The sequence below is a fragment of the Salvelinus alpinus genome, chromosome 13 (genome assembly GCF_045679555.1).
Source record: "Salvelinus alpinus chromosome 13, SLU_Salpinus.1, whole genome shotgun sequence".
Taxonomy (NCBI): domain Eukaryota; kingdom Metazoa; phylum Chordata; class Actinopteri; order Salmoniformes; family Salmonidae; genus Salvelinus; species Salvelinus alpinus.
This window is the reverse complement of record NC_092098.1, coordinates 21174137-21188157: the sequence shown is the minus strand read 5'-3', so window position 1 is coordinate 21188157 and position 14021 is coordinate 21174137. Positions and strand designations below refer to the sequence as shown.

The following is a 14021-nucleotide window of genomic DNA, read 5'->3' as shown; positions in this document are numbered from 1 at the left end:
GGGTTATGGTGAAAAGAGTCAGGCGCAGGAGAGCTGAGATGCGTGGACAAGGTATTTAATACAAGATACACCAGTATAAACACAATACTACGGTGCGGGAAGAATATCGTTTCCACAAAATAAACGGGCGTAAATAACAAAACCCGGCAACAAAATACCAGCCGTCAGAAACAGCCTGAACAATAGAACAAACACGCACACAAACATGGGGGAAACCAGAGGAATAATGAACATGTAATGGTGGAATTGAAACCAAGTGTGTAGAAAACTAAGACAAAACAAATGGAAAATGAAAAGTGGATCGGCGATGGCTAGAAGGCCGGTAACGTCGACCGCCGAACGCCGCTCGAACAAGGAGAGGGACCGACTCCGGCGGAAGTCGTGACATTACTAACTTTCTCAAAAGCTGTAAATATACTGTATGACAATGTTGTTTAGATAATCAAGTCAACAGTAATCATAAAAATGCTCCTTAAACTCCCTTTCACGTTAACACTGTTCACCCTCATTCAAAGGAAGGGAATGTGGCATAAACACACAATTCACTGTAACATGTTTCTTTCCATACAGGCAGATAAAGTAAGGGATTAAAAGTGTGGTAAATAAAAAGCCAGTCATACTGACAGGGGCTCACAGGGAGTCTAGCCTGCCTGCTTATGCCTGCCTCACTGTGTGACAAACATGCGAGGATCTAACAGAACCAGTGACCCATCAGACCCGCCCCCCACTCCCCCTCCAGCTGTCACCTCGCATGTGTGGGGAAACCAGAAAACTCATTACCCGCTACCCACAATGCCCCGCTGCACGTGGGGGCCTGTGGGCGTGTGTCATGAGAGGGTTTCTTGGAGGGGGGCTGGCCGATGAGTAATCATATTTAATACAGTGCCTGACTGTGCCTGACTGACTGACTTAACCAAATCCCAGTTACATAAGGGGCTTTGGGAGTGAAGGCGAGCTTACCCGTACGTCTAGGGAGGATGAGTGGGCTTCAGATAACATCTGTGACCTCTGACTGCTGACTCTTTATCCCCTCCTCTCTCTATCCCCTCCTCCCTCTCTCTCCATTCCCCCCTCTCTCTATTCCATCCTCTCTCTCTATCTATCCCATTCTCTCTCCCTATCTATTCCCACCCCTCTCTCTATATTCCCTCCTCTCTCTCTATCCCCTCCTCTCTCCCTCTCTATCCCCTCCTCTCTCCCTCTCTATTCCCTCCTCTCTCTCTCTCTCTCTATCCCCTCTTCTCTCTCTCTATCCCCTCCTCTCCCTCTATTCCCTCCTCTCTCTCTCTCTCTCTCTCTCTCTCTCTCTCTCTCTCTCTCCCCTCCTCTCCCTATCTATCCCCTCCTCTCCCTCTCTATCCCCTCCCTCTCTCTATCCCCTCCTCTCTCTCTCTCTATCCCCTCCTCTCTCTCTCTCTATCCCATCCCCTCTCTATATCCCCCTCTCTCTCTCTATTCCATCCTCTCTCTCTCTCTATCCCCTCCTCTCCCTATCTATTCCCACCCCTCCCTCTCTATCCCCTCCCTCTCTCTATCCCCTCCTCTCTCCCTCTCTCTTCCCTCCTCTCTCTCTCTCTCTATCCCCTCTTCTCTCCCTATCTATCCCCTCCTCTCCCTCTCTATCCCCTCTCTCTCTCTATCCCCTCCTCTCTCCCTCTCTATCCCCTCCTCTCCCTATCTATTCCCACCCCTCTCTCTATATTCCCTCCTCTCTCTCTATCCCCTCCTCTCTCCCTCTCTATCCCCTCCTCTCTTCCTCTCTATTCCCTCCCCTCTCTCTCTATTCCCTCCTCTATCTCTCTATCCCCTCCTCTCTCTCTCTATCCCCTCCTCTCTCTCTATCCCACCCTCTCTCTCTCTCCCCCCTCTCTCTCTATTCCCTCCTCTCTCTCTATTCCCTCCTCTCTCTCTATCCCCTCCTCTCTCTCTCTATCCCCTCCTCTCTCTCTATCCCCTCCTCGCTCTATTCCCTCCCATCTCTCTCTATTCCCTCCTCTGTCTCAATCCCATCCTCTACCCCCCCCTCTCTCTATTCCCTCCTCTCTCTCTATCCCCTCCTCTCTCCCTCTCTATTCCCTCCTCTCTCTCTCTATCCCCTCCTCTCTTTCTCTCTCTCATCCCTCGTTCCCTCTCACCATGCTTTGTAAACAACAGGTGTTGACTAACAGTGAAATGCTTATTTACGGGCCCTTCCCAACAATGCAGAGACAAATAATAATAATAATAAAAAATTGAAAAATAATAACACAAGGAATAACTACACATTGAGTAACGATAACTTGGCTATATACATGGGGTACCAGTACCGAGTCGATGTCAAGGGGTATGAGGTAATTGAGGTAGATATGTACATATAGGTAGGGATAAAGTGACTAAGCAACAGGATATACACTGAGCATACCAAACATTAGGAACTTTCCTAATATTGATTTGAACCCCTCTCTTTTTCCCTCAGAAAAGCCTGAATTCATTGGGACATGGACTCTAAAAGGTGTCGAAAGCGTTCCACATGGATGCTGGCCCATGTTGACGCCAATGCTTCTCACAGATATGTCAAGTTGGCTGGATGTCCTTTGGGTGGTGGACCATTCTTCATACACACAGGAAATTGTTGAGTGTGAAAAACACAGCAGTGTTGCAATTCTTGACACAAACCGGGGCGCCTGGCACCTACTACAGTTCCATATCCCGATCAAAGGCACTTAAATATTTTGTCTTGCCCATTCACCCTCTGAATGGCACACATACACAATCCATGTCTCAAGGCTTAAAAATCCTTCTTTAACCTGTCTCCTCCCCTTCATCTACACTGATTGAAGTGGATTTAACATGTGACATCAGTAAGGGATTTCACCTGATTCACCTGGTCAGGCTATGTCATGTTCCTAATGGTTTGTACACTCAGTGCATAATAAACAGTAACAGCAGCGTATGTGATGAGTCAGAAGAGTTTGTGCAAAAAGGGTAAATGCAAATAGCCCGGGTAACTAGAGTTGACGTCGGAAGTTTACATACACTTAGGTTGGAGTCATTAAAACTCGTTTTTCAACCACTCCATACATTTCTTGTTAACAAACTATAGTTTTGGCAAGTCTGCTAGGACATCTACTTTGTGCATGACACAAGTAATTTTTCCAACAATTGTTTACAGACAGATTATTTCACTTATAATTCACTGTATCACAATTGCAGTGGGTCAGAAGTTTACATACACTAAGTTGACTGTGCCTTTAAACAGCTTGGAAAATTCCAGAAAATGATGTCATGGCTTTAGAAGCTTCTGATAGGCTAATTGACATCATTTGAGTCAATTGGAGGTGTACCTGTGGATGTATTTCAAGGCCTACCTTCAAAATCAATGTCTCTTTGCTTGACATCATGGGAAAATCAAAATAAATCAGCCAAGACCTCAGAAAAAAAATTGGAGACCTCCACAAGTCTGGTTCATCCTTGGGAGCAATTTCCAAATGCCTGAAGGTACCACGTTCATCTGTACAAACAATAGTACGCAAGTATAAACACCATGGGACCACGCAGCCGTCATACCGCTCAGTAAGGAGACGCATTCTGTCTCCTAGAGATGAATGTACTTTGGTGCGAAAAGTGCAAATCAATCCCAGAACAACAGCAAAGGACCTTGTGAAGATGCTGGAGGAAACCGGTACAAAAGTATCTATATCCCCAGTAAAATGAGTCCTATATCAACATAACTTGCAGGAGGGACTGGTGCTCTTCACAAAATAGATGGCATCGTGAGGAAGGGAAATTTATGTGGATATATTGAAGCAACATCTCAAGACATCAGTCAAGAAGTTAAAGCTTGGTCGCAAATGGGTCTTCCAAATGGACAATGACCATAAGCATACTTTCAAAGTTGTGGCAAAATGGCTTAAGGACAACAAAGTCAAGGTATTGGAGTGGCCTTCACAAAGCCCTGACATCCCTCCTATAGAAAATTTGTTGGCAGAACTGAAAAAGCGAGTGCGAGCAAGGAGGCCTACAAACCTGACTCAGTGACACCAGCTCTGTCAGGAGGAATGGGCCAAAATTCATCCAACTTATTGTGGGAAGCTTGTGGAAGGCTACCCGAAACATTTGACCCAAGTTAAACAATTTAAAGGAAATGCAACCAAATACTAATTGAGTGTATGTAAACTTCTGACCCACTGGGAATGTGATGAAAGAAATAAAAGCTGAAATAAATCATTCTCTCTACTATTATTCTGACATTTCACATTCATAAAATAAAGTGGTGATCCTAACTGACCTAAGACAGGGAATCTTTACTAGGATTAAAAGTCAGGAATGTGAAAAACTGAGTTTAAATGTATTTGGCTAAGGTATATGTAAACTTCTGACTTCAACTGTATTTGTTATCTATTTAACTAACTATTTAGCAGTCCTATGGCTTGGGAGTAAAAGCTGTTCAGGGTCCTGTTGGTTCCAGATTTGGTGCATCTGTACCGCTTGCCATGTGGTAGCAGAGAGAACAGTCTATGAGACAGCCTACAGGGAGTTCAGAGACCTAGCAGTGTGGTGTCAGGACAACAATCTCTCCCTCAACATCAGCAAGACAAAGGAGCTGATCGTGGACTACAGGAAACAGAGGACCGAACACGCCCTCATGCACATTGATGGGGCTGTAATGGAGCAGGTTGAGAGCTTCAAGTTCCTCTGTGTCCACATCCCTAAGGAATTATCATGGTCCACTCACCAACACAGTCGTGAAGAGGGCATGACAATGCCTCATCCCCCTCGGGAGGCGGAAAAGATTCAGCATGGGCCCTCAGATCCTCAGTTCTACAACTGCACCATTTAAACCATCTACAACTGCTTCTTGACTGGCTGCATCACTGCTTGGTATAGCAACTGCTTGGCATCCGACCGCAAGGCGCTACAGAGAGAGTTCGTACAGCCCACTACATCACTAGGGCCGAGCTCAAGCACAAGGCCGTGTCAGAGGAATGCCCTAAAAATTGTCAAAGACTCCAGCCACCCAAGTCATAGACTGTTCTCTCTACTACCGCTTGGCAAATGGTACCAACTAAGTCACCAAGTCTGGAACCAACAGGAACCTGAACAGCTTCTGCCCCCAAGCCATAAGGCTGCTAAATAGTTAGTTAAATAGATATCCCGCCTCACTCGTTTCCCTTTATTCCCATCAATCTCACCCACTCAATCTTTACTCGGATCCTCTCTCTTCTCTCTCATCCTCTAGCTCCCCCTCTTTCTCTATATCTATTATTTTCTGTTGGTCATCGTTCTTTATCATCCATGTGTCACACCCACCCAAACCACCCTAGAAGCTGGTGTGATTGTGTCTGTACAGTATGTGTGGGGTGGCAGAGAGAATGGAAAATTAGTCCAGGGGATTATCAGAGATTATCAATGTTTATTTTCTGTGAGTGACTATCCCTCCAGCATACAGATGGAACAAGTGAAATTAACTGACAAACAGGGCAATTACCTGATCTGTCACAACACTTGTCAGCCTAAAATAGATATTAGCCAACTGTGAATATGTCAACAACTAATTATCAATAATCAGAAAGAAAATCCAACCTAAAGGGAATATTGAATGATAGAATGTCCTAAAATGGACACAGACGTCAGACAAACAAAACATACAAGATGGAACAAGAGTCTGAAATGCTGTCAGCGCAGAAATGCTTTAACATATCCCAACACTTCACTCCTAAACTGTAAAGACTCTTACAGTTAAGCCCTACGCCAGCTGCCTGTCTGACCTCTCTAAAAAGGGGTCTTCACTATGGCCAAAAAATAAAGGGTTGGTTTCCCGGACACAGATTAAGCCTAGACCTAGACTTTTTGAGTTGGTCTCTGGATGGTTCTCTGACTTCCTAACTTGATTCACACTCATTGGTGGGTTCATCGGTCCTCAATGACTCTCAACTCCTAATATTGAGCAAATTACAATCACTAGAGTATCTGACATAGACTTTGAAAAAGCCCCTGCGAATAGGCTACCAGTGTGGCAAGTGCTACTGGTTGGTGGTAAGCTTTCTTGACTTGGTAAATCATTTTTGCAAAAACATGGCTAACCTTTGTTTAACCAGTTAAACAGCTGCTATTTTAGCTCTAAGCAGCTGCTATTTTTTAGCTGCTATTTTTAACTTTCTAGCTAATAGGCAGTTGAGAGTTTACACTTCATCTTCCAATTATAGTGTGGGGAGGTCAAAATAGTGAAAACGATCTACCATATCTATCCATTTTAAAAATAAATGTTGATTACTTCGCCTTGCCATTATCATTCACCTGATGATAAGACAAGACGTGAAAAAAAAGGTTTGGTAACATGTGACGGGAGTCCCTGGGTAAGAAAAGGTTGAAGACCCCTGCTCTGGAGGGGAATGAAATTACTGAGTGAAAGGGATGGAGGACTCACCAGAGCACAGAGTAGGTCCACAGCCTCCAGGATGAGCTCCTGGTGTCCGATGCGGGTGACTCCCAGGTCCTCCAGCTCCTGATGGGTGATACGAAGCAGCTGGTCTCCTCCCACCTTCTCTCTCTCAAACGTCTTAATGTATTGCAGCAGACAGTCATCCAGCCCTGGAGGGAGAGGAGGAAATGACAAGGTGAAAACTCTCATTACATAGGGATATATTCAGGTAAACAGATTTGTATTGGCTTACTCCTCTCTGCTGCTATCTGCTACTACTTTATACACAAGTATTGATTCATGTATAATTGAAAAATAGCATATATAGCATATTATTTTGAGAGACAACATAATATCATTTAAGTAACAATAATCTTGGTATCAACTCCATCTATCCAGATTATTACCAAGACCAATGCAGGCAGTGTGTTTCAGATGTAAGCTCCAACAACCTCAGTCCCTCACAGGCATCAGTCTAAATATTGTGTGTGAAGATGTTATATTATCTGGTCAGGGCTGTGTGAAGAAACTCCCTCTTATCAGTTCAGCTCTGCAGTCCTGAGGGGTTTACAGTGACTCTATCGCTCCACCTTGTCTCTTCCCCCCCACTCTCTCTCTCTATCTCTGACTGTGTGTGTGTTTGTGTCTCTCATTTCTGGGCTTTGAAACTGCAGCCTGTGAGTGTGTGCCAGTGCTTGGTTTAACGAAAATGGACAAACAGAGATCTCAGAGATGAACATAGTGCCTTTCTGGGCATCGCTGAACAGATATACACACACAGACTCACCAAGCTTTAATCAACCACGTCACACAGACCTCCACACATGTCCAACAAATTACAGTGCTATGTACAACCCACAAACAACCAATCCTTTCCACATACCATTACATACGCATAACCCCTACGCATACCATTACATACAACCATCCTACTATTATTGTGTAGTTCTTTCCACACAAAGAACTACACAAAAAGTATAATATCTTTATTAAGACCATGACACATTCAAACACTCTCACATTTACTGCACACTTACAGCCCACTCATAACCAACAGTTGGCACAGGTCTTTCATGAGTAAACATTTAGCCCCACACTAAACCCACTTGAAACACAGTACCATCCTTCCCTCCTTCCCTCCTTCCATCCATCCTTCCCTCCCCAGTTTGAACAGAGGAGCTGTTCAAACTGATCCTCCTATCTCACTGGCATACAAACACAACGATAGCACCATCTCTGTCATTATCTCTGAAAGCTTTCATTCACAGCTGTACAAACGCTATCTGTCACTGTCTGTCTAAATCTGGACTCAACACTCACACAGACACACACATTCGCTCCAGCACTGACACACACTGCTGTCTCACACACACACACACACACACACACACACACACACACACACACACACACACACACACACACACACACACACACACATCATGGATCTCATCTCAAGGACCGTTGTCTCAAATAGGGGCAGACCTACTTGGCAGAGCTTGATGTTGTCATGGAAACGCCCCCCCCCCCCCCCCCGCTCTTCATGGATGTTGACATTGTCCTCACATTGGCTAAGATACCGATACACATATAAAAACACACACACACACACACACACACGTAAACACACATATACATGTTTAAACACACATATACAATTTTCCTCATCTCTCTCCGTCTCAGTGTTTCTCAATCTCTCCCTCATCCACTCTCATCCACCCTTCCACACTCTTTCTCTCCTTTCTCCTCCCTCGGTCAGCCTCCCACAAAGAAGGCTGTGGAGCCCTCATCTCCTCCTTTTGATTCAATCTCAGTGTGTTCTCGGGCCTGGACCTAATGAAGCATTCGGCTCAAGTTCAGCTGGCAGAGAAATTGTGGAGAAGCAGAAAGAGGAGAGTTCCATGGCTTTGCATACAATTTAAGGGCTTAACAAATCAGCCTCTTTACCCAGTTAATCAAGAACCATTTGTCAATGAAGAAATCCCCATGTTGCTATAGAAACCATGCAGTGGGGTTTGGAGTAGTGGCTCCTGCAAGACAACAAGACAACAATACTGTAACTAAACATGTAAGTGAAAAGGTAGAGAGATAGAAAAGACCCTTCTAACGTCTTCCCACCAAAACAAGCAGGGTCATTGTCTAAAGTATGAATGCTCTGCCTCGCCAGATAACAGAGCTATCTCCCTACATAAACACAGTAATCTGTTCTAAACACCTATATTACACCTCAATTCAGAGATGGGCTTTGTCATTCTAAATGGGCAGAGCAACCCTTCTATAACAAACTAGCCTTGCTTTACCCCACTTTGCATAGAGCCTTCCCCCCACTTTGCAGAGAAATTACCCCTTAATCAACTGGCCTGGCCTCCCTAAACAAACAGAGCTATTCTTTGTGATGAGACCAATGGATGAGACAGACAGCCACCCTGACTGGGAAGAGCACACAGAGAGACACAGAGAGAGATGAGATGAGAGATCTGATTAAGAGACTATTAATCTGCTAGTAATTGAGCCTGCGGTGAGTAAGTTGTGTTTAGTGCTGTGATACATTATTGTGTTGGCTTTGTAGGGGAGGGGCACTATGCTAATCTACATCATTTATCAATGTCAAGAGACATGGGCAGTGTGCCAGCCAGTCAGATCAAAACACACACACGATAAACACACTTTTTAAAAATATATATTTTTTTTAAATACATTTTACCCCCTTTTTCTCCCCAATTTCATGGTATCCAATTGTGTTAGTAATTACTATCTTGTCTCATCTCTACAACTCCCGTACGGGCTCGGGAGAGACGAAGGTCGAAAGCCATGCATCCTCCGAAACACAACCCAACCAAGCCGCACTGCTTCTTAACACAGCGCGCATCCAACCCGGAAGCCAGCCGCACCAATGTGTCAGAGGAAACACCGTGCACCTGGCGACCTTGGTTAGCGCGCACTGCGCCCAGCCCGCCACAGGAGTCACTGGTGCGCAATGAGACAAGGATATCCCTACCGGCCAAACCCTCCCTAACCCGGACGACGCTAGGCCAATTGTGCGTCGCCCCACGAACCTCCCGGTCGCGGCCGGCTGCGACAGAGCCTGGGCGCGAACCCAGAATCTCTGGTGGCACAGCTAGCGCTGCGATGCAGTGCCCTAGACCACTGCGCCACCCAGGAGGCCCGATAACCACACTTTAACCAGAGAAACATGCTGTAAATGTGTACACACATACTCTATAGTCTATACATAAACTATCAAAATAAAGAAAGTCGCACACTCCGTGTATAAACCAGCAACTGAATGGGTATTTACCAACGTTTCGGCATCGCTGTGCCTTCCTCAGGGCCAGTGTGTGACTTTCTTTATTTTGATAGTTAAAAGTTTATTCCCCGTTAGTCAGCACCTCCACACAAACACATTTTTCTGGGTGTGCGCCAGCTCATGTTTTTTAATCACATAATAATATTCAAACATCAAATGCATTAAATGTTATGCAACACAAGTGAGGAAATTGGTCTAATTTTCGACATGATTCTGCTAGGGTAGCTAGCTTGACAATCTTCTCAGTAATTGCCTTTAGCACAAATGTATGGCAGGTGTTTGTGTGAACATAACATATTTAAGATTTTTTTTTAAATATTTTCATAAAACCCTTAGCTTGAACATTAGCCAAGTATTTGCAGCTTTCTAAACCAGGGGTTGGAACCCGGTTCAGGGAACAGAACCGAAAACTGGAAAAGAACAAAAAAAATTAAGGAACAGAAACGGAACCTGGAACAAAAGTTATCCATACTGTTCTAGAACAGAAACATTATTTTAAATGCATGGGAACCAGTTAATATCATTATTTTACATTCCAGGCATTTTTCAGTGGCATCTTGCGCCATAGGCTACACTTGTCTGTCCATCACGCATGTAATCAACTAGCTTGCCTGCTCTATCTGCACTGGTTGGTGAAGTAATTTGATGAGATAATTGTAAAATATATATATATTTCACAGGTTAAAAAAGGAACAGAAAGGAATGATATAAACCGGTACTTTTTGAGGGTTAAAAATGGTTCAGAACTTTATTTGCTGGTCGGAAGAGTGGAACGAAATAAAAACAATAATGGTTCTGTTCAGAACATTCCAACCCCTGGTTTAAAATGCAATACATGTGTAAATAAATGATATGTGCAAAATGCACAGTTCACCCTTCATTTAAAATAAGTGGAGGGGTTTCTCAGTGGAGAGGTCTTTGTAGGTGCAAAGAGAGTAGAGAGCTTGGACAGCGCCAGGAGGATGCAGAGAGTGGCATTATAGGAAGGTCACTGGGTGCTCCTATTTGGCCTCAGGTGACATCACTGAGCCCTATGCTAATAATGGAACCTCTGAATGGTAATGATGAGGTGGAGATGCTATGGGCCCTTGCGACGGGGAGTATAAGAATGGATCCGAGACAAGATCACACAAACTCCATTTCCTTTCCTTTGTTACTGTGGCGTCTTCCTACATCCCTCACTTCACATGCCCATTACTAGGCTCTGGGCCTTTAACTTGTCTCAGCTCCACTCATCAGTGGCTGGGCCACTCTAGGGCCCGCTCTCTGAGATCCGAGCTCAGTTTCTTCCAGTCCTCATCTCCTCTCCTTCTCTTCCAATATGCAATATCTTCTCTCCATCAGCTCTAAATATCATCATTATTATCCTTTTACTCTCTCTTCTGCCATTCCCTCTTACTCTTCCATTACATCCCTCTAATCCTCCTATTCCTCTTGTTTCTCCAGGCAAATGCACACACACACACACACACACACACACACACACACACACACACACACACACACACACACACACACACACACACACACACACACACACACACACACACACACACACACACACACACACACACACACACACACTAACGCCTTGACTACTATGTGCTATTGTATTGAACTCATGAACTACTTTGTGTCTGATCCCAGCAGTCAGGCACTAGTGTGTCTGTCTCAGTCAGCCAGCTGAGCTGTTGTGTACGTTTGGAGATTGACTGAATCTTTGAGTGAGTGTGTTTTCCGGCAGTGGAGGCGTGAATAAGTAAATGAACAAGTGGTTGGAGCATCACTGCGAGGTTAGAATCATCCACATGAGTACTCTGCTCAGCAGAGACAAACAACACATTACACAGTAATAACGACATATATGAAAACAGACATACACAGGCATGTGATACACACAAAACACATGACAGTAACACACAATTAATGTAAACAATAACATAGAATGGACAGAAAACATACCCTCTCTCAAATGAATATGCATGACCCCCCCGAATATGCATGCCTTTTGGCCTACATTATCTAAACACGTCTGAGAAGTGTATTAAGTGTTACCGCTCCACTTAATTCTAACCTGGAGTCAGTAGTTCATACAATTCATATTGGAAGAAGAGGATGGGAGGTGAAAAACGTCTATTTGAGGTGGTGTGTGTGTGTGTGTGTGTGTGTTTTTTTTTGCTTGGAGAGACAGGAGGAATAGGAGGATTAGAGGGATGTAATGGAAGAGTAAGAGGGAATGGCAGAAGAGAGAGTAAAAGGACAATAATGATGATATTCAGAGCTGATGGAGAGAAGAGAAAGAGATTGCATATTGGAAGAGATGGAGACCCACCGGGCACAGAAGTCCATTCAACGTCTATTCCACATTGGTACAACTTAATTTTGTTGAAACAACGTTGATTCAACCAGTGTGTGCCCAGTGGGAAGGTGATGAGGACTGAAAGAAATTGAGCTTGGATCTCAGAGAGCTGGCCCAGCCACAGGTTCTGGGCCCAGGGAGCCTAGTGAGTGTTAAAGATAGGCTTACCAACGGCAGTTACCGCAGGCCACAGTGGCTCAAAAGCACATAGGGCACTACCACCATCTGGTTAAGCATCTCTCCAAAGCAACATGGGCCTACTGCCAACCTTCATCCATTGCCTCACACACAATACATCTCTCATATGAATCACTCAAAGTAGCACCACATCCATCTTATATTCTTCATCTAACATATAGCTATTACTGCATTATTACCACCACCTGTGTTGCAGATCTGAAATAGTATTTTTGGATGTAGTTAATAAATAATTGATGTATTTGGTATATGCACTAGATCCACTCCAGAGTGATGATGTAATAGCTATTAGTAATATATACTCTAGAGTCCATCTTTGACTTTCACTTCGATGGGACTCAGAGAATCAAACAACTATCTCAGCTCCACATCCACAGACATTAAATAAGGTATTTTAGATACATTAGTGTCTCTCTTATAGACATTTCGGTTTGTTCCAATAATTATATTCTGCATATTCTGGAACCATCAAATGTTTCATTTCAAATACCTACATGTTTTATTGTAAATACTTTTCCCTCAGTGTCATTCATCCCAATGCCTTCATTTCAGTGGATCATTTCTCCCATAATGGCAATATTCAGACCGATCTGAAATGCCACTTAAAAGACAAAGACTGCCTCCATACAGAACTCTTTCAATTACCAATAAACCAACTCATCCAGCAGTGCTTCGACATGTTCTCAGGTCCAAGTCTATATCACTGCCAATTCCACAGCCCACATTTCAATTGCAATTTGAATTCCATTAGTGGTATAGAGAGCCCACATAGTAAATACAATATAATAGAATATCAATTTGTTGCCATTATAATTTAATACATTATTTCTGAGGTCCAGCAGGTGTTTTTGTTTCACCTAGTCGCCAGTGATGGCACTAGCCTCACTGTTTATTGATCGGAGTTAGGCGCATTTGGTGCCGTTATACTTGAGGACAGAGAATATGTATTTCACAGCATTTTGTGTGCAGGTTGATTGGCAACATCTAATGCACATCTTGAAACCGTGGCGTACCTTTCATCCAGTCCACCACTTGACTCGAACTCCACTTGCTCACAGGCTCCATGACCAGAGCCATTGTATAAGTTTTTCAGGTCTCGCCTGACAAAAGAAACGCTCCAACAAGCCCAAAATTCTCAAATGTTTGGTTCTGTAATCCGTTTTCCTGTTTTATAACAACGACGAAGGAGGTCCAACGGATCCGAGACTACGTTATTTTCTGGGTGGCTTGATTCGAGTCGGATAGAGTTATAGACATTCCTCTGCGGTTGGTGCTTGTTGTGTTGTGCGCTCGAATAGCTCATGTCAGGCTGCTGCACGATTCTGGTGGCACCGTCCGCGACCCTCTCGCCAATTCATCTCATACTATCCTAAAGAGAAGGCATGTAGTGGCGTCTGTGGGTTTATTTCCCAGTCGCACCGTGCGGTCCACGCATTCTCCTTCTAGACTGCTACCACCCATCTGTGAGTCACACAAGCGCTTGCAAGCTCCCCCTCCCTCTCCCTCTCCCCCTCCCCCTCATCAGACGAACGTTCACTGTATGTATCTCCCTCCTCTTTCTCTCCCTCTCGCCCATGTTTCCCTCGCGTCTTTGTCGTTGCTCACGCCTCCATCATACAAGCAAGCGCAGCCAAGTGGAAACGACGCTCGTAACTGAAGCGAGGATACTGTAATATCTCCTTCTCTTATTCTAATCTTCTGGGAAGCAAGATTTAGGCATTCAATAAAACATTAATTGATCTGGTTAATTAACATTA

The 14021-nt window shown here is 44.2% G+C and overlaps 1 protein-coding gene across 7 annotated transcripts in view; it reads right to left on the bottom strand.

The window, feature by feature from the left end:
• LOC139537335 (connector enhancer of kinase suppressor of ras 2-like) overlaps positions 1-13752 on the bottom strand; it is a 41797-nt gene extending 28045 nt beyond the window's left edge. For all 7 annotated transcript variants that reach the window (XM_071338522.1, XM_071338527.1, XM_071338525.1 and 4 more), the window contains exons 1-2: positions 13278-13752; positions 6407-6570 (exon numbers count right to left, since the gene is read on the bottom strand). In XM_071338522.1, coding sequence (XP_071194623.1) covers positions 6407-6570; positions 13278-13341 — 228 coding nt within the window. In that variant the 5' untranslated portion in view covers positions 13342-13752. The remainder of the gene's footprint in view (positions 1-6406; positions 6571-13277) is intronic.
• Between the last annotated feature and the right edge of the window lie 269 nt (positions 13753-14021).